The sequence below is a fragment of the Zootoca vivipara genome, chromosome 3 (assembly GCF_963506605.1).
Source record: "Zootoca vivipara chromosome 3, rZooViv1.1, whole genome shotgun sequence".
NCBI classification, from domain to species: Eukaryota; Metazoa; Chordata; class Lepidosauria; order Squamata; family Lacertidae; genus Zootoca; species Zootoca vivipara.
Genome location: NC_083278.1, coordinates 118,643,626 through 118,664,099, shown reverse-complemented (window position 1 = coordinate 118,664,099; position 20,474 = coordinate 118,643,626). Strand labels below are relative to the sequence as shown.

The 20,474-nt window shown below is 45.1% G+C and overlaps 1 protein-coding gene across 2 annotated transcripts in view; it reads left to right on the top strand.

Annotated features, from left to right (window-relative positions):
• The window catches only part of OTOF (otoferlin), a 161,976-nt gene that overhangs the window by 23,954 nt on the left and 117,548 nt on the right, over positions 1 to 20,474 (top strand). For both annotated transcript variants that reach the window (XM_035110531.2, XM_035110530.2), the window contains exon 3: positions 16,025 to 16,113. In XM_035110531.2, coding sequence (XP_034966422.2) covers positions 16,025 to 16,113 — 89 coding nt within the window. The remainder of the gene's footprint in view (positions 1 to 16,024; positions 16,114 to 20,474) is intronic.

Sequence of the window (20,474 nt, the reverse complement as noted above, 5' to 3'; positions counted from 1 at the left end):
AGGAGGCCAATTTAAGTCTCCAATCCCTCCTTCTGGAAAAGCAAAAAGTAGCCAAGCCTGCGATGAGAGGGTTTCAGGGGGGTTATTCCTACTGTGAAGGGGGTTGGACTAGATGACCCTTGGGTCCCTTCCAACCCTTGAGACTTCCCTCCATCCAATGGGTTGCAACCTGACCACTTTTGGACGACCCTCTCCACTCTGTTAAGAATTAGGAACCTGTAGGGCATGGCTCAGGGTGGCCAAAAAATAAGAATGTCTGCCATCTGCTGTTGCCTCCCCTTGTCCCTTGGCATCCAAAATGTTCAACCAGATTGTAGAAACCCGGGGAGAAAGAGCACCAATCTTCACATCAAACTAAGAAATGAAGAAGAGCTTGCTGGATCGAAGCACTGGGATTATTCCCCCATATGGGGTAGATCCACATGTACATATTTGTAACTAAGTCTGCCTTCAGGGATCACACTGTGAACTGATTTAAGTAAACTTCTTTTATTGACTTTGAATAAGATTGTGGCGTCTTTATTCTTTTGAGAGGGATTCAAGGGAACTTACCAGGAACGTACAATTCAATCTGAGACAGTGAGATAGTGAGAGGCTCACACGAGCCAGCAACCAGCTATCTGTTGTGCATATAAAAGGGGAATGTAAACTCCGCTAAGTAAAGGAATTTGCTAGCGCAAGTTAGGAAGGATATTAATAAAGAATATATCCTCTCCTGCCACCCTGAACATTCCCACAGTTCTCAAAGTGGCCAACCAGATGCCCATTATGTGAAACCCACAAGCAGGATTTGAGCACAGGAGCCCTCTTGTCTTCCTGCATTTTCCAGTACTGTATTCAGAATGTATTCAGTACTGTATTCATTTTCCAGTACTGCATTTTCCAGTACTGTATTCAGAAGCATTTCTGCCTCTGTCTGTGGAGGCAGAACACAGCCATCCTGGCTAGGAGACATCAATAGTCATCTATAGAATGTGTTTCATCCTCTTTTAAAGGCATCCAAGTTGATGGCAACTCCTTCAGCTTCCCCTTGCCAGGCACCAGAAAATGTTCAGATCGTCCTATGCAATTCAGCCTCATTTGCATGGGGAGAAATTTCAGTTTTGGAAAACTCACACCGCTGCTTTCTCCAGGCCAAAATGTTTTTTGTCCTCCACCTCGCCATAAAACACTTTAAACAATTTCGGATTACAAAGAATACAGTGGTGCCTCGCAAGACGAATTTAATTCGTTCCATGAGTCAATTCGTTTTGCGAAAAATTCATCTTGCGAATCGCGGTTTCCCATAGGAATGCATTGAAATTTCTTTTTTTTTGCCCATAGGGACGCATTAATTAAATTTCAATGCATTCCTATGGGAAACCGCGATTCGCAAGACGAATTTTTCGCAAAACGAATTCGTCTTGCGAGTCACCATCAGATCACCATCAGATTGCAAAACACATTCGTCTTGCGAAAAATTCATCTTGCAGGGCATTCGTCTTGCGAGGTGTCACTGTATGTGCAACGTCTCTTGTAACATCTTTACAAATCGGTTTCATTTGTTGAGACATTGGGAAGAAAAAGGGGGAAAGAGGTAGATGGGGGAGGGTGGGGGTGGGGTCGGGTGGCGATGTTCCTATTTTGCTTAGTGTGGGGGGGCTTTTTGCTTCATCAGCGTCGCTTGTGTAGGTTCTCTGCTGTTCGCTTGCGCTCCTTTGGTGGTGAGAGATGTTGGGGTTGGCCTAGGATACGGTGGTTCATTTGTGGTTGGCTGTAGTGTTCTTTGTTTCGTGTGTGAGTGGGGCGGGCCATAAAACACTTTGACTCTTGCCTCTGAACGCAGCAGCAAAACGTGAGCCACAAGGACTTTGCTTTATTAACACGATGCTAATGGAGCACGTTTCTCCCCAGGAAGAGGATCCTAATGGCTGTTTTTAATTGGCTGCAATAAAAAAAATAATTTCCCCAGGGACCATGTTTATTTTGAAAAGGCAGGCTGTGGCTGCAGCCCTCATCGCACAAAATTGTCGGGTCTTTCTCGTCCTTCCAAGTAAAGGTGCTTTGGGTTGTGTTTTTCAGCTCCTAAGCTTCACCGCTTGGGGATTCTTAGTATTTATTAGCTTCTGCTCAGGCTGGCAACTGCAAAGTAAGAACATAAGAATCACCTGCTGGATCAGGCCAGCAGCCCTCCTAGTCCAGTACCCAGCTCCCACAGAGGCCAGTCAGATGCACAATATGGAAAACGTGCAAGCAGGATCCGAGCAGAAAAGCAACTCTCCTCTCTTGCAGTTTCCAGCAACTGGCTTCCAGTAGCAAGGGCTTGACAATCCATGTTGAAAAGTCGGACCTGAACCATTAAGGAACAAACCTAACCATCAATAGGAGTATAGCATCTAGATCAAGGGAAGTAATAGTACCACTGTATTCCGCTCTGGTCAGACCTCACCTGGAGTACTGTGTTCAGTTCTGGGCACCACAGTTCAAGAAGGATACTGACAAGCTGGAACGTGTCCAGAAGAGGGCAACCAAAATGGTCAAAGGCCTGGAAACGATGCCTTATGAGGATCGGCTTAGGGAGCTGGGTATGTTTAGCCTGGAGAAGAGAAGGTTAAGGGGTGATATGATAGCCATGTTCAGATATATAAAAGGATGTCATATAGAGGAGGGAGAAAGGTTGTTTTCTGCTGCTCCAGAGAAGCGGACACGGAGCAATGGATTCAAACTACAAGAAAGAAGATTCCACCTAAACATTAGGAAGAACTTCCTGACAGTAAGAGCTGTTCGGCAGTGGAATTTGCTGCCAAGGAGTGTGGTGGAGTCTCCTTCTTTGGAGGTCTTTAAGCAGAGGCTTGACAGGCATATGTCAAGAATGCTTTGATGGTTGTTTCCTGCTTTGCAGGGGGTTGGACTGGATGGCCCTTGTGGTCTCTTCCAACTGTACGATTCTATGATTCTATGATTCAACCCAAAACAAAACAAAACACAATTCTGATTTACAAAGAGTAAAGCCTGCATCTCCCTTTTCCACGGGAGAGGCCAACTGCTTTTCTGCGTTGTGCTTTGGCTTGGACAGGAGGGCACCATGCCAACCTATTGTGCCAGCCACAACACCAGAGACTTGGGGGCCTTTGCAACAGTTAACACTTCCAGAATAAGAAGAGTAAACTGGTGGGTGGGAGCTCACTCCAAAGTCTGCCCCATGCTTAGAGGCAGAAGGAAGGCAAATACATATGCTAGCCCAACCCAACTGGTACCTTATCCTAAGAGCATAAAGAGAGCCGACTGGATCAGGCCAATGGCTCAGCTAGTCCAGCATCCTGTTCTCACAGTGGCCAAGCAGTTGCCCCAATGGGGACCATGCAAGCAGGATCTGGGCAGAAGAGTCCTCTCCCCTCCTGTGGAGCATTGCTACCCCCAACGATGGAAGCAGAGCATGGTAACCGATAGCCCTCTCCTCCTGAATGAATTTGTCCAATCCTCTTTTGAAGCCTTCCACCCCTGCCTCCTGTGGCAGGGAGTTCCATAGTTTAACTACATGCTATGTGTATGTGAAGAAGGACTTTTTAAACAAACAAACAAACCCACCACCTGTCCTGAATCTTCTACTATTCAGCTTCATTGGATGTCCATGAGTTCTAACGTTATGGTAGATTTCTAAGCAGAGGTTGGGTCTTGGATGCTGTAGTTGAGATTCCTGCATTGCAGGGGGTTGGACTAGATGACCCTCTGGACACCTTCCATCTCTACAGTTGTCTCATTCTATGACTCCGCCAACCTGCACTTTGTCCAGGGCTTCAGATTCTGGCCCCATCTGATTAGAGAAGTGTTATGCTGAAGGAACTCCGGACAACATTTCTGTCATTTCCGAAATGGATGGGTGTTTCCCAGCCAGCAATGTAGCTGTTTCACAATCAGTGGGTTCTGCACAGCATTGCACCATCCTAATAATTCAAGAAGACCTCACAAATGGCTTTGGAAAAGATGTCATTTACCTCTGAAAGCTGCAACGTTCTCTTGGGATAACTGGAGTTTCTGCCCCCCCCCCCGGAAGCCCTGTTTAGGGAGGCTTTTAATGTTTAATAGATTATTTTATTTCATTTTTCTGTTGGAGTTTGATCTTCTTGCAGTCCATGGGCCTCTCAAGAGTCTCCTCCAGCACCATAATTCAAAAGCATAAATTCTTCAGCGATCAGCCTTCTTTATGGTCCAGCTCTCACTTCCATACATCACTACTGGGAAAACCAAAGCTTTAACTATACAGACCTTTGTCGGCAAGGTGAGGTCTCTGCTTTTTAAGATGCTGTCTAGGTTTGTCATTGCTTTTCTCCCAAGAAGCAGGCGTCTTTTAATTTCGTGACTGCTGTCACCATCTGCAGTGATCAAGGAGCCCAAGAAAGTAAAATCTCTCACTGCCTCCATTTCTTCCCCTTCTATTTGCCAGGAGGTGATGGGACCAGTGGCCATGATCTTGGTTTTTTTGATGTTTAAATAAATAAATTATTATTATTATTATTATTATTACATCTCCTCCTCCTTAGCTTATGATGAATAAGTTCTTCTGGCTGGGTCAGCTCCTGACTCCAGATTCCCTGCTTTTGAAATGCCAACTCCTGCATCGCCAGGGCTTGGACTAGATGAGCCTTGGGAGTTCCTTCCCAACTCTACAATTCAGACATGTCTTTACCATACATCATATACTGTAGATGCATCACATACATACTATGGGAATGGCTACAAGAGGCGTGCCCAGTCTGACACTTTGACCACATGGTCTCACTTTTGCGTTGTCATCAAGAAACACTTTCCCAAGTTCACCCGCTGAGCTTCGTGGCAAAGTGGGCATTTGATCCCTGGTCTGCCTGAGGTTCCATTCTCCTCTCCGTCATAGCGTCTCTCCTGCTTTCTCTTAATTATTATTATTATTATTGATGTATTTTTATTGATTTTATAACAAATACAAACAAAAATAGATAAAAGAAAAAAGAAAAACAAAGAAAAAACATAAAAAGTACAAAAAGGAAAACATTTCTTTGACAATGTAATATTCCAATATATTTTCTTACTCTGTCGACTTCCTCCTTCCCCCCTCCACGTTTCCATTTATAACTAATATAGCACTCTCTACTTCTTAAATCATTTCTTCTTCTAAAACTCTCATTATGAATATTATTCTTGATCCTTTTAAACCACAAAATCCCACTATTTCAACCCATTTCAACATATCCTTGGATCAAGAGATCATAGTAATTAATTTACATTTAATCTTAACTCCTCCTTAATATATCTAATTGCTGCTACAGCCTCTTTGTACTTCCACTTCCCTTATTGTCCATTTTTAATCTTATATTTCTTCTCCAAATAAATCTTGAATTTTGCGTCTCTCCTGGTTTCTCTTGCAAAATTGGGATGTTGCATTATTCTGTTCAACATTGAAGGCTATCATCATCATTTTATACATTCAATAATAATAACAACAACTTATAAACGCCATCTCCAACTCCTCGAAAGATTCCATCAACGGCGTCTCTGAATTTTTTTACACATGACTTGGGAAGACAGGCGGACTAATGCCAGTGTAATGGAAGAAGCAAAGATCACCAATGTCAAAGCAACGATTCTTCAACATCAACTTCGTTGGACTGGTCATGTCGTTCGGATGCCTAATGATCGTCTTCCGAAGCCCCAGAAATCCAAGAGGCAATTAAAAGAGCTAAGATTGGGAAATGACCAGGAGTTCGGGAAATCACAGAAGAGGTTTAAAGACTCTCTCAAGGCAATTTTTTAAAAAATGTAGTATAAACACCAACAATTGAGAAACACTTGCCTACGAGCGTTGCAATTGGAGAACAGCCTTTCCCAAAGGTGTCATGGGCTTTGAAGATACTCGAACTCAGGGTGCAAGGGAGAAACGTGCTAAGAGGAAGGCATGCTTGGCAAATCCACACCGTGATCAACTCCCGCCCAGAAGCCAATGTCCCCACTGTGGAAGGACGTATGGGTCCAGAATTGGCCTCCACAGTCTCTTATGGACTCGCTGTGAAAACCGTGTTTATGGAAGACAATATTACTTGGCCACGAGGGATCGCCAAAGGAAAGAGGAAGATACATTCAATCTGGCAAGAGTACTCGAGAAGGGAATGACTTTTTTGTTTTATTTACTTACTTATTTCGTTACCTTTATGCACCACCTTTTCCTCTGAGACGCTCAAGGTAACATACATGGGTCTCCTCCTCCTCCCCATTTCACCCCACAGCAACCCTGTGAGGTAGCCCCCCAGGTCACACCCAGTGAGCTTCGTGGCCAACTGGGGATTCAAACCCAGGTCTCCCGGGTCATAACCATTACACCACACTGGCTCTTTTCATCTGAGTTGTGCTGCGGGACACACACACACACACCCATCCTCCCAGCAATCTGGATCCTTCACACTCCAGGCAATGACAGATTCAACTTCTCTTCCTTGAGTGCAATTACAGGAAAGCAGCAAAGGGGGGGGGGAGAGAGCACTGGATCTAAGCCAACCTCAGTTCCTAAAGTCTTGCTCTACTTTCCCCTTCACAACATACAACTTGCAAGCTCAGCAAACACATTGAGAAGAGAGATTCGGGTCCTGCCAAGAGCAGAGGCTGGAAGGATGAACCAAATTCCCACGAGATATTTGATCGTTGAAGAGGACGGCACCTAAGCCTGCAAACTGACAGCAAGAAAACCTCACATAAATAGGGTTTCTGAACCCCAGTCTCTTAGCAACAAACCATTTAAGCTCCAGCTTATGTTTATTTAAATTTCATGTCGTGTGTGTGGTATTTTTATTTAAAAAACCCTCAAAACATTTCCACAAACAAGAATTTATTTCCCCACATCTTCATTCACTTCAGCACCATAAGAGTATTACCTCCGATACTGATTTTACTAGCTAATTTGCTTTTCTGCCAATAATTCTGCTGTACAGATCTATAGTGCTGCTGTGTTTGGAATATTGTGTACAGTTTGGGTAGCCTCACCTCAAATAGCGTTGAGCTGGAAAATGTTGAGGAAAAGGTTCAGAAAAAGTCAAGGGGGGAGTGACTCCCATATGAAGGAAAATGGCAGCTTTTGGTACAGTACTTTGCAACTCAGAGAAAAGGTGAGTAGGAGACAATAATATGATAGAAGTTTATAGAATTATGCCTGGCATGGATACTCATGGACATCCTATGGAAGCCAAATGTTGGAAGATTCGGGACACATAAGTTCTTCGTGCACTGGAGAGTTAAACTATGGAACTCCCTCCCCCATGAAACAGTGATGGCTACCAACTTAGGTAAAGGTAAATGACCATTAGGTCCAGTCGTGACCAACTCTGGGGTTGCGCGCTCATCTTGCATTATTGGCCGAGGGAGCCGGCGTACAGCTTCCAGGTCATGTGGCCAGCATGACAAAGCCGCTTCTTGCAAACCAGAGCAGCACGTGGAGCGGTTCCTATTTATCTACTTGCATTTTGACGTGCTTTCGAACTGCTAGGTTGGCAGGAGCTGGGACCAAGCAACGGGAGCTCACCCCGTCACAGGGATTCGAACTGCCGATCTTCCGACCAGCAAGCCCCAGGCTCAGTGGTCTAACCACAGCGCCACCTGGGTCCCCGGCTACCAACTTAGATGGCTTTAAAAGAGGATGAGACAAATTAATGAATTAATGGAGGAGGTGAAGGTTATAAACAGGACAGCTACGCTCTGCCTCCACAATGCTTCTGAATCTCAGTTGCTGGAAACCCCAGGAGAGGAGAGGGGTCTTGTGCTCGAAACCATGCCTTGCTGCTTTCCCACAGGCAGCTGGTGGGCCACAGTGAGAAGAGGATGCTGGCCCAGATAGGCCACTGGCAGACGTGTCTTAAGCCCTTATGCATTGTTTTTATCAAAGCCGTGGTTTTTGTTTTTCTCCCTCCCTCGCTCCTTACGAGAGAGACTGAGATGCAGAAGTGTGAGTAGGCAAAAAATCTTGTTTTGCTCACCCCTGCCTTGCAAACGCTGAGCAAAAGCAGCTAATGAGAAGAGAGAGAGGTTAACTAGCATGAGCGAAGCTAAAAGGAGAGCAAAACTCACATTTCATGCTTCCCCTTAATAGCCTCTGTGAGGTAATAGGCAACAATCAATGAAATGCTGTAAGGTCAAGATTGTTAGATGGGGGGGGGGTTTGAAGGCCGGGATCTTACAAAGTTCAGGAGGGCACAAGATGCTGGAATGAGAGGATGTTAATCAGAACCAATGAGGGCTCTGGAACAAGAATGAAATCACATCCCTATTTTTCTCTAATGTGCTAAGAGAGTGTGGTGTAGTGGTTAGAGTGTTGGATTAAAAGGTAAAGGACCTCTGGATGGTTAAATACAGTCAAAGGTGACTGTGGGGTTGCAGTGTTCATCTCGCTTTCACGCCGAGGGAGCCAGCGTTTGTCCACAGGCAGCCTTCCAGGTCATGTGGCCAGCAGGACTAAACCGCTTGTGGCGCAATGGGACACTGTGATAGAAGCCAGAGTGCATGGACACGCCGCTTACCTTCCCACTGCAGTGGTACCTATTTATCTACTTGCACTGGCATGCTTTCAAACTGCTAGGTTGGCAGGAGCTGGGACAGAGCAACGGGAGCTCACCCCGTCATGGGAATTCGAACCGCCGACCTTCCGATCGGCAAGCCCAAGAGGCTCAGTGGTTTAGTCCACAGCGACACTCATGTCCCCTTAGTGTTGGACTAGGACCTGGGTGACCAGGGTTCGCATTCTCAGTCAAGAGGTTAAATGGGTATCACCTTGAACAGCTCTTACCGTTAGATAGTTTGTCCTAATATATATTAGGAATCCCCTTTCTTCGCTTCTCTCATAGCCACAGCCTTGGATTCCAGCAGAAATTGGTCCTTGCTCTCTCCCTACCTTTCCAACCCGCTGTTGGATTTTCCCTCCAACTTCTAGCTCAATGAGCCCACTTCCAACTCTGGCCTTTTGTCTTTCTGAGGAATGGAAAGTTGAAGGAGGGAGACCCACCCATTTGTCCTCTGGCACAGAGCCACTTCCTTTGTTCCCTTAATGACCCAAACTTAGCAGGCCTTTACCAGACTGCTCTGGAATTAGAAGTGGGGCTCAAGGACTATAGCCTACCCCACCTCCAAACTCATGATAATACTTTATACAGACTGCTTTTCCGCTGCTAATGAATATAGAAGGAGTTCTTTTGCCTGTATGGGAATATCTTTTTGAAAGATGATACTTAGTAGAAAGATCTCTGGTCTTTTTGGGATATTCCTACCTATAATTTTTTGGATCTCATCATGAATTTTATCCCAAAATTTCCTGATATTCTCACAGGTCCACCACATATGAAACAGGTTCCCATCGTTTCCCCCACACCTCCAGCAGACATTTGCGATGTTCTTATACATTTTAGAAAGTCTGGAAGGTGTGAGGTACCACCTGTGGTTCATCTTTAGCATGTTTTCTCTTATATTATAGCTCGTATTGTTATTGCCAAAGGATGGAAAGAAAAAGAAGCTCCAATAATTATAGATTGGCAAAATAAACTTCAAGAGTTTGCTGAAATGGCACAGTTAACAAACAGTTTGAGAGGAAAGGTTAAAGAAGCATTTCTAAAAAATGGGACAGGTACAAGAAATATGTTAGAAAATATACTGAGAACAAAATTTCTATGATAGCGTTTGAGTAAAAAAGGGAAAAAATCTGTTTGGATTTGCAGTAATCAGTTTCCTTAAGAAATAGGAGTGTCAAACGATATGTAAAAACAGAGATAGCATGGATTGAATATACACTCTGCGACAAAAAGAGGAGAGTATGCTGATGGAGATAACAGGAAGTCCAAAGATAAAATTTACTTTCTTTTCTTTTTTTCTTTTTTTTTCTCCTTTCCCTTTTTTTTCTGGGAAAGGAGGATTAGAAATACGATACGAAAAATTGTAACAAACAAACATAAATGTATATGTGTATGTATATGTATGTATATGTATACAAGCATGAAGAACAATGTTCAGGTTTGGTGATGGGAAAAAATAAATAAATATCATACCTACAATATATATATATATATATATATATATATATATATATATATATATATATATATATATACACAGACTGCTTTTCCTGGTGATGCTTTCGGTGAGCAATGTTGACACTTGTTTTCTTGTGCAGATTACACACAAAAACCACTTTATCCCAAGAACATTTTCTCACCAGGAGGAATTGTCAGCCAGCCCTGCTAAGCAGCCGGCAATGTGTGCCTCTAGTATTTGCAAGCATTTTCTGCCAGTGTTCTGATCTGTACTGCAGTACCCAAGCTGTTCGCTTCACACTCAGAGAGCCACGTCGCTTTGCAAAAGTGCCAATACAAGCTTAAAAATAATGCTGCAGAGAAAAGCCTGTTGTTGCTTTTAATTGGGGCTCAGAGAAGGCTGATTTCTTTCCAATCTGCTAGCACTACTCCTCTTTGAACGTCGTGGTTTTTAAAATAAAATTGGCCTCAGTTGGCTGGTGGTGGCACCCAAGGAATGCAGTGACTCCAGCTATTTAAAGCTTTTCCCCTGTTGATGTCAGCCTGCCCTAAACTGCTCATGTTAATATACACCAAAGCATCAAGTATAAGCAACATCCATTCTCTCCCTCTCCCTTCTTTTCCACTTGGTGGCCCAGCTGCACCCCACTTGGGCAGAGACACCCTAACTTCTCTTGTCTAGGCTCTGGTGCTTTGTTTCTGGAAAAAAGGTGGGGGGATGCACCACGAAGTTCATTATTTATTGTGGGCTCAGTCCCCCCCCCGATATTTGCAGTGCCACCACCCCTGGACAGACAATGATCATAGAATCATAGAGTTGGAAGAGACCACTAGGGCCATCCAGTCCAACCCCCTGCCGAGCAGGAAACACCATCAAAGCATTCTTGACATATGCCTGTCAAGCCTCTGCTTAAAGACCTCCAAAGAAGGAGACTCCACCACACTCCTTGGCAGCAAATTCCACTGCCGAACAGCTCTTACTGTCAGGAAGTTCTTCCTAATGTTTAGGTGGAATCTTCTTTCTTGTACAGTGGTGCCTCGCTTAACGAATGCCCTGCTTAACGAAATTTCCGCTTAATGAAAGGTTTTTTTCTAGTGGAGGTTGCCTCACTAGACGAATTCGTTTTACGAAAAATTCATCAAGCGAATCGCGGTTTCCCATAGGAATGCATTGAAATTCAATTAATGCATTCCTATGGACAAAAAAAAATCCAAAAAAAATCAATGCATTCCTATGGGATTCACTAGACGAATTTTTCGTTATAAGAAAAGACCCGTGGAACGAATTAAATTTGTCTAGCGAGGCACCACTGTAGTTTGAATCCAGTGCTCCGTGTCCGCTTCTCTGGAGCAGCAGAAAACAACCTTTCTCCCTCCTCTATATGACATCCTTTGATATATTTGAACATGGCTATCATATCACCCCTTAACCTTCTCTTTTCCAGGCTAAACATACCCAGCTCCCTAAGCCGTTCCTCATAAGGCATCGTTTCCAGGCCTTTGACCATTTTGGTTGCCCTCCTCTGGACACGTTCCAGCTTGTCAGTATCCTTCTTGAACTGTGGTGCCCAGAACTGGACACAGGACTCCAGGTGAGGTCTGACCAGAGCAGAATACAGTGGTACTATTACTTCCCTTGATCTAGATGCTATACTCCTATTGATGCAGCCCAGAATTGCATTGGCTTTTTTAGCTGCTGCATCACTCTGCTGACTCATGTCAAGTTTGTGGTCTACCAAGACTCCTAGATCCTTTTCACATGTACTGCTCTCAAGCCAGGTGTCTCCCATCCTGTATTTGTGCCTTTCATTTTTTTGCCCAAGTGTTTTACTTTACATTTCTCCTTGTTAAAATTCATCTTGTTTGCTTTGGCCCAGTTGTCTAGTCTCTTAAGGTCATTTTGAAGTGTGATCTGGATTAGAAATGGCCCCAACTTTATTGATTACAGATATAAGTGGATTTTTGGTTCAAGCATTGGATCTATGTTTGTTCCAGCCCCCCCCCCACTGGAAAAAAATATTTAATTTTAAAGAAGGTAAGGGTCCTGCTCCAAAAATACACCATGCTGCCTTGCTTTTCTCTGACCTGAATCTTGCAACATTGAGCTTCATTGAGAGGCCCACGAGTTCTAGAGTTATGAGACACCGGGGGGGGGCACTTTATTCACATTCTCCATGCCACGCAGTTTAATAAACTGCCAACACGTTCTTATGGACCTCTCTTGTGCTTGTGAAACTCTGTAATTCACAGTTGGTGTCAATGTATAAAACCTTGGGAACGATTTTTTGAAAGAAGTCCTTCATTTTTCATCCTGGAATTTAATCGCTGTCCTGTCCACGGCCGGATTTCGGTTTGATGAGGCCCTAAGCTACTGAAGGGAACGGGGCCCTTTCTGCTCTGGTCAGACCTCACCTGGAGTCCTGTGTCCAGTTCTGGGCACCACAGTTCAAGAAGGATACTGACAAGCTGGAACGTGTCCAGAGGAGGGCAACCAAAATGGTCAAAGGCCTGGAAACGATGCCTTATGAGGAACGGCTTAGGGAGCTGGGCATGTTTAGCCTGCAGAAGAGAAGGTTAAGGGGTGATATGATAGCCATGTTCAAATATATGAAAGGATGTCATATGGAGGAGGGAGAAAGGTTGTTTTCTGCTGCTCCAGAGAAGCGGACACGGAGCAATGGATTCAAACTACAAGAAAGAAGATTCCACCTAAACATTAGGAAGAACTTCCTGACAGTAAGAGCTGTTTGGCAGTGGAATTTGCTGCCAAGAAGTGTGGTGGAGTCTCCTTCTTTGGAGGTCTTTAAGCAGAGGCTTGACAGCCATATGTCAGGAATGCTTTGATGGTGTTTCCTGCTCGGCAGGGGGTTGGACTGGATGGCCCTTGTGGTCTCTTCCAACTCTACAATTCTATGATTCTATGTCCAGCTCTCCTTTGTCAACAACAAATTCTCACTGTTTTTTGTGCTGCATATGTGCTATATGGTCATTTATGGACCTAATAGGTCCATACACTACACAAAACACTGTTGCTGTATGTAGGTTTTATTTTATTTGTTTTTTTAATCTTATATTTTGAAAATGTACATCCAGTGGTTTTTTTTCCTTTAATTTTTTTGCCCCCCCCCCCAAGAGAGTGGGGCCCGAAGCTAGAGCTTGTTTGGCTTATACGGCACTGGTCCTGCCCTTAATTCAGGGGTACCCAAACTAAGGCCCGGAGGCTGGATGCGGCCCAATCACCTTCTAAATCCGGCCCGCGGACGGTTCGGGAATCAGCCTGTTTTTACATGAGTAGAATGTGTCCTTTTATTTAAAATGCATCTCTGGGTTATTTGTGGGGCCTGCCTGGTGTTTTTACATGAGTAGAATATGTCCTTTTATTTAAAATGCATCTCTGGGTTATTTGTGGGGCATAGGAATTCGTTCATATTTTCCCCCGAAATATAGTCCGGCCCCCCACAAGGTCTGAGGGACAGTGGACCGGCCCCCTGCTGAAAAAGTTTGCTGACCCCTGCCTTAATGTATTGAATGAAGGAAAATCCTTAGCCTTTGACACGCCCCTGAAAGTTTTCCATTCCCGCTGAATCTGCAGGAAGCTTCCTTGCCTTTCCCAGCTAATCTACTGCTTGCAGTTCATCAACAGCGTTTTGCTGAACTGTTCTCCACGGGAGGAGAGAGCGCGTTACGGCGCTCGGATATTGGAGACGGTCTCTTCACCTTCCTGTGCAATTGTTTCGCCCAGCGGGGCGCACGCCTGGACTTGCAAACAAATACCAGCGGCGTGAACAAAGAGGGCATGGAAATTGAGAGCAAAAGACAGGCAGGGGGTGGGCAGCCAGTGGGGGTTCATAGAATCAGTGGCTTTTTTTTCTTTAAAAAAAGTCTAGGCGGTATGTACTCTCATTTTGGCTCAAGAAAACCACCGTTTTATAGTTCAAATCGGGGGAAATAAATACAGTATACGGACAAAGTACAAAGATTCACAAAATGTTTAGGGTTCAGGTAGGTAGCCGTGTTGGTCTGACGCGGTCAAAATATATATATTATATATATATATATATATATATATATATATATATATATATATATATATATATAAATTGTCCAGTAGCACCTTAGAGACGGACTAAGTTTGTTCTGGGTATAAGCTTTCCTGTGCATGCACACTTCTTCAGATACACTGAAACAGAAGTCACCAGACCATTATATATACTGGTGGTGGGAGGGTGGGGTGGGGTTTTTCTCAGAAATTTAGTGGGAGATGAGTGATTGACTCAATGGGTATGCTAAACCTGTTGACGACTGTTAATTTTTAGGGGTATGCATACCTCTGCATCCCCCCAGAAAAAAAGCACTGTATAGAATCATAGACTTCAATTGGAAGGGACCCTGGGGTCATCTAGTCCAACCCCCTGCAATGCAGGAATCACAGCTAAAGAATCCATGACAGGTGGCCACCCAACCTCTGCTTAAAAACCTCCAAGGAAGGAGAGTCCACCCCCTTCTGAGGGAGTCCGTTCCATAGCCTAACAGCTCTTAATGTCAAAAAGTACTTCCTAAGGTTTAGCTGGAATCTCCTTTACTGTATTGTCATTTATATCCTGTATTTTTATCTTGTGAACCATCCTGAGATCTTCGGATGAAGAGCGGTACAGTGGAACCTCGGGTTGCGAATGTGATCCGTGCAGGAGGCACGTTCACAACCCGCAGAGTTCGCAACCCGCAGCGACGCACACGCACGACGCAATCCAGCACTTCTGCGCATGCGCGAAGCGTGATCTATTGCTTATGCGCATGCGCGAGCGCCGAAACCCAGAAGTAACCCGTTCCGGTACTTCCAGGTTCAGTGCGTCCGTAACCTGAAAACGCGCAACCCACAGTGATCGCAACCCGAGGTATGACTGTATATAAATTTGATTAATATAAGTCCCTCGGTTCAGTCCTTCTTCTGGAGGAGCTGTGTGTAAAACTGAGAAACCATCGCAGGAAGATAAGGAGCTGCCTTACACCAGGTCAAACCTCTGGCCCACCCAGCCCTGTGACTGAAAGCCTCTTCCAGGCTCCTCCTGAACGCCAGTTGCTGGGAATCCCCAGTGGGGGAAAACACTGCTGGTTTCCCACTGGGACTGGGGCATCAGGTTGGCCACTGGGAGAACAGGATGCTGGACTTGGTGGGCCCCTTTGGGGCTGATCCAGCCACTTTATGAAGCAGCTCTCCAGAATTTTTTTCTTTCAAAATGCAGCACATGGTGAATTTCAAATCCACGGTTGAAGAGCTCTTCTTTTCCATCTATAAGTTCTGTGGCCAAAGCAGGACATCCTTGTGGGAATGTTCAGGGTGGCAGGATATATTGTTTATTAATATCCTTCCTAACTTGTGCTAGCAAATTCCTTTACTTAGCAGAGTTTACATTCCCCTTTTTACATGCACAGCAGATAGCTGGTTGCAGGCTCGTGTGAGCCTCTCACTATTATACAGTTCAGTCTGTCTCAGATTGAATTGTACGTTCCTGTTAAGTTCCCTTGAATCCCTCTTAAAAGAATAAAGACGCCACAATCTTATTCAAAGTCAATAAAAGAAGTTTACTTACATCAGTTCACAGTTGGATTCCTGAAGGCAGACTTAGTTATAAATTCCTGAAGGCAGACGGTATGTACATGTGGATCTACCCTAGGGGTCAGCAAACTTTTTCAGCAGGGGGCCAGTCCACTGTCCCTCAGACCTTGTGGGGGGCCGGACTATATATTTTTTTTGGGAAAGAACAAATTCCTATGCCCCACAAATAACCCAGAGATGCATTTTAAATAAAACCAAACATTCTACTTATGTAAAAATGCACTGATTCCGGGACCATCCGCAGACTGGATTTAGAAGGAGGAACAGGAAGTTTCGACTGGCTGGACGAAACATTCCCTTGCATGTCCACTCTAGGAAAACAAGGAATGTTGTACTTGAGTGCCTCTCATGTATCACATCCCATGCCCCTCACATCTCCCCTCTCTTCCTTCAGACCTTCCGGTGGCCTGTTGCAAGCAGCATTGACGTCAACGAGATGCTGGAGGTCCAGGTCTTCAACTACAGCAAAGTCTTCTCCAACAGGTCAGTGGCGTTCTGCTTGTCTGGGGTGAGTTTTGTTCCCCACCTTTGGGGCTTCCTTAAGAGATCCCCCACAATATATGCAGATTCTTCTCACCGTCTTTCAAGGATTAGACATATTCATGGAGGAGGAGGAGAGGGCTGCTGATGACTACTAGCCAGGATGACTATGCTCAGCCATGGAGATAGCAATGCTTCTGAATGCCAGATGCTGGAAACAGCTGGAGATGAGGTGCTCAAATCCTGCTTGCTGGTCTTCCACAGGCATTTGGTTGGCCACTGTGAGGACCGGATGCTGGGCTATATGGTGTGGGAATCTCAGGGTGGCAGGAGAGGATATATTGTTTATTAATATCCTTCCTAACTTGCATTAGCAAGTTCTATAACTTAGCAAAATTTTGCTTTCCCCTTTTAAACCCACAGCGGGTAACTGGCTGCAGGCTTGTTTAAGCTTCTCAGTATAGATTACTGGTAAGATCCCTTATTTCCCTCTTGAAAGAATGAAGACGCCACCATCTTATTTAAGACATTTTAAAGTAGTTTACTCACATTCAGTTCACAGTTGGATCCCTGAAGGAAGACTTAGTTACAAAGTATATACATGTGAGTTTATCCCATATGGAGAGAGTCTCTTTGTCCTCTGCTGGCTGATAGCCAACAGGGCATCTCTAGCTAAAAAGCTGCTCCAACGACGAGAGGAAATCAGAAGAGAGAGGGAGGTGCTGCGTGCCTTGTGCTTTTGTTACCTGCACAGGTAAGGTCACACCCACCTCCAGTCACATGCAAGAGGAAGGATGCTCCAGGCCAGGAGGAAACAGGAAAGTTTTCAACTGGCTGGACCAAACATCCCCCTGCATGTCCACTCTAGGAAAACAAGGAATGTTGTACTTGACTGCTACTTATGTATCACATCCCACAGGGCCGGTATCCCACCTTGAACTACCTACAGACCCTATCTTCAAACTGCAGACTGGTTTGGTACCAAAAGCAGAAAAATGATGCCTTCTCTAGTGCCAGACAAATACTAGCATTTCATCTCTGCCCCTTTGGTTTTCAGTACTACAAAAGAGGGAGCCCAGCAAATTAGAGAATTTCCAAAGGCAGCGCAATGGCACACACAAACCATTTGTCACAGAAACCCTAAGTGGCAGGAAGGCAATTCCCTTCCACGCAGGACTATGCCCGATACATTTGTTTACCAGGGAGATAAAAATAGCATTTTTTCACCCAAGCCACAAATTATAGCAAAGTGAGCCTGCACCAAGAGTGCAATTCCGTCACAAGTTTCATTGGGTAGAAGAAAGGGGTCCCCCCCCCCCACAGCAAATGAGGAAATAACAAATTGAAATAGAAGTCTGGGAAAGCCCGACCTCACATGATGCTCCAGTCCTGAAGGGCAGGCAAAGGGCAGGGCCACTCCAGGTGGGAAGAAACGGGGAGCACAAGGAGTCTGGATTTTTAAAAGAATGCTTTGTGCCTCAATGTCTCATTTTCCCCCTTTTTAAAATTTATTTTGTGTGTTTTTCTTTTTCTAAAATAAAATCGGGATTAAGGGGTTTTCTCAGGATGGCGGAGGCTGTGTGTGTGCTGGGTCCCCTTGGCGTTGGGGTGTTGGGGTTGTGGCCCTCGCTCTCCTTCGGATAGGAAATGCTCAGGTGGGGAGGGGGGGAAAGGGGCGGGGGGCCTGGGGAGGGTCCATTGAAGGGGAGAGTGAGAAGTGCCCCTATCTTCAACTGAGAAATGTTGGAGGGTATGAAGCAGCCCTCGGCCTGTTCGAATCTCTCGGCTGTGGCCCAGTTGTCTTCCCCCGTTGCATTTGGAGCATTTCATCCAGTTGTCACTCTACCCCTTCCCCCCTCTGACTTTTGGCCCAGGCTGATTCAGTTACCTCCACTGGGTAACCCAATAGCTCCATATTGCCATGACCGCTTCTTTTGTCCAAGGCATTTTAGCCAAGGAAGTCCAGGGGAGAACAAGGAAGTGCATTTGTGATGGTCAATATCCCTTTAGCTCCTGATCACAGCACTGGGAATTTTTAGAAACTTGTAACATTGTCGTGTGCAACCCCGATCTCCAAGGGGTGAGAAATTCCAGGGGTGCCTCCACTTTCCTGGTGTCCTTGGAAGGGAGGTGAGCAAAGGCTGCGGTGTCTTCAAGATACATTGCTTTCTTTGCACTGGTGGGTTTTAAAGAGCGGTTGGATGGCCATCTTTCAGGCATTCTTGCATTACAGGGGGTTGGACTAGATGACCCTTGGGTTCCCTTCCAACTCTACAGTTCTATGATTCTAATGCTGGCCACTGAGCCCTGGAGCTTCCCTTTAGGCCTGGGATAAGAGGGAAGAGGTCCCAGGTTCAAACATCTCACTCACTGGCAGCCTTCAGCCTTTGTTGCTTCTGAGGTTTGGCATTTTATACATGCCAGAGTTTGAAATCTTAACAAGACAAAGGAAAAAGACCAGCATGGAACTCTGCCATTGAAGAGATCAGGGCTTGTAGACATCTTGGCTTGTAGGCAACCACCAAACCCAAGGGTGGACAGGACAGAGGAGCTGGCAGGAAGCTTCTCTTCAAAGGCCAACTGCTCTTCAAAGCAAAGCTACTTCAAGGTTCACACACCCAGAGGACTCGAGCTGAGAGCCCAGCTGCCCAGCGCCAGAAGGAGACACCAGGAGAAGCCAGATATGGTAAATAATATCCCTCCTGCTGCAATAGCCCATTTGGCAATGCTGGGGCCACACCACAGAATTGTAGAGTTGGAATGGACCACCAAATGCAAGAATCACAGCTAGCATATGGTCACCCAACCTGTTTAGAAACCTACAGGGAAGGAGAAAGTGCTTCTTCACACAGTGCCTAGTCGAACTCTGGAACTCGCTCTCCCAAGAGAAGAGAATGCTGGACCAGATGAGTCTCTTCTTAGCTTCTTCTAGAATCCACCACCTTCCAAGGTGGTTCCATCCACTGTCAACCAGCTCTTACCGCCAGAAAGTTCTTCCTAATGTTTAATAATAAAATCACAGACTTGGAGAGTTGGAAGGGACCACGAGGGTCATCTAGTCCAACCCCTGCAACTCAAGAATCTTTCACCCAACATGGGGCTTGAACCCATGACCCTGAGATTAAGAGTCTCCTGCTCTACTGAGCTGTCATGCTTCTGCAACCTCCTTTCTTTTTCCAGCTCCACAATTCTACGTATCTTTAATTCTACCTTGTAAATTGTTCCTTTCCTCCTGAGAAGGGGACTTTAGCTAGTAGGCCTGCATTAAGATATAGAATCATAGAACTGGAGAGTTGGAAGGGACCCCAAGGGCCATCTAGTCCAACCCCCTGCAATGCAGGAATCTCAGCTAAAGCATCCATGGCAGATGGCTATCCAACCACCTGAGAAACTGCTTCCCACCCCAAGCAAAAAGATTGCACCAAACGAGTCTCCTTTTACTTGTAGAGGGCGTGTGAGAATTTCTCAAAACCTGGCGTGCCTGGCAGAAATCCCTGGTGATTTTCAAGATCACCAGCCCTCCGGTGCTTTTGTGTTTCCTTCCAACGTGTCCCAAATGTCTCCTGCAATGTGGCTGAGGTCTTGTGGGCTAGAGGTGTTGAGCGAGCCGGTGTCCCTGTGTGTGTTTTATTACAGTCCATGAATGACACGCACAGGTGCTTGATGAAGGCGATCGGCTTACCAGGACGCTCTCCAGATAAAGGGATGACACTAGATCCCGTGTCTGAATCATTGATGAACCGGCGTTCTTTTTGCGTGGCTTTGTGGTGGAATGTCACTCGCCGCTGATCGCCTGGTGGCTAATTAACTTGCAATATGATCTGAGTCCCCCCCCCCTGCCCCGCTGCAGCCGGCCACCAGGCCTCCTATTCTGAGGGCAACCGGTTTTTGTTTTTTGTGTTTTTGCTCAGCTGCTGAACGGCAAGACAAGACAACAGCTGAGCAACCGTGGAGTGGAGAAATTTCCCTGCCTAAAGGAAAAGCGGCGACATTGCCGCAATGCTTCTTTTTTCCTTTTTGCATAAGTTTTTCTCTTTTACATTTTAGAATATTCATTTAAACAACCTTAAAATATCTTCTCTTTCCATGGTTCAGTTTGCATACCATAGAGCCCTGCATATTTTACATAAACTAAACCATTCATTTTTACATCCATCAAAACTTATTTTACACAGTTGCATTTATCTTAAAGTTGCCAATGTTTTCAAGTGTACACAATTTTCACCCATATATTCAATAAACATTTCCCAATCTTCTTTAAACGTACAGTACATTCTTCTATTCTCTTATTCTGTAACTTAAGTCTGCAAGCTGCACAAATTCCATTAGCTTAAGTTGCCATTCTTCTTTGGTTGGGACCTCGT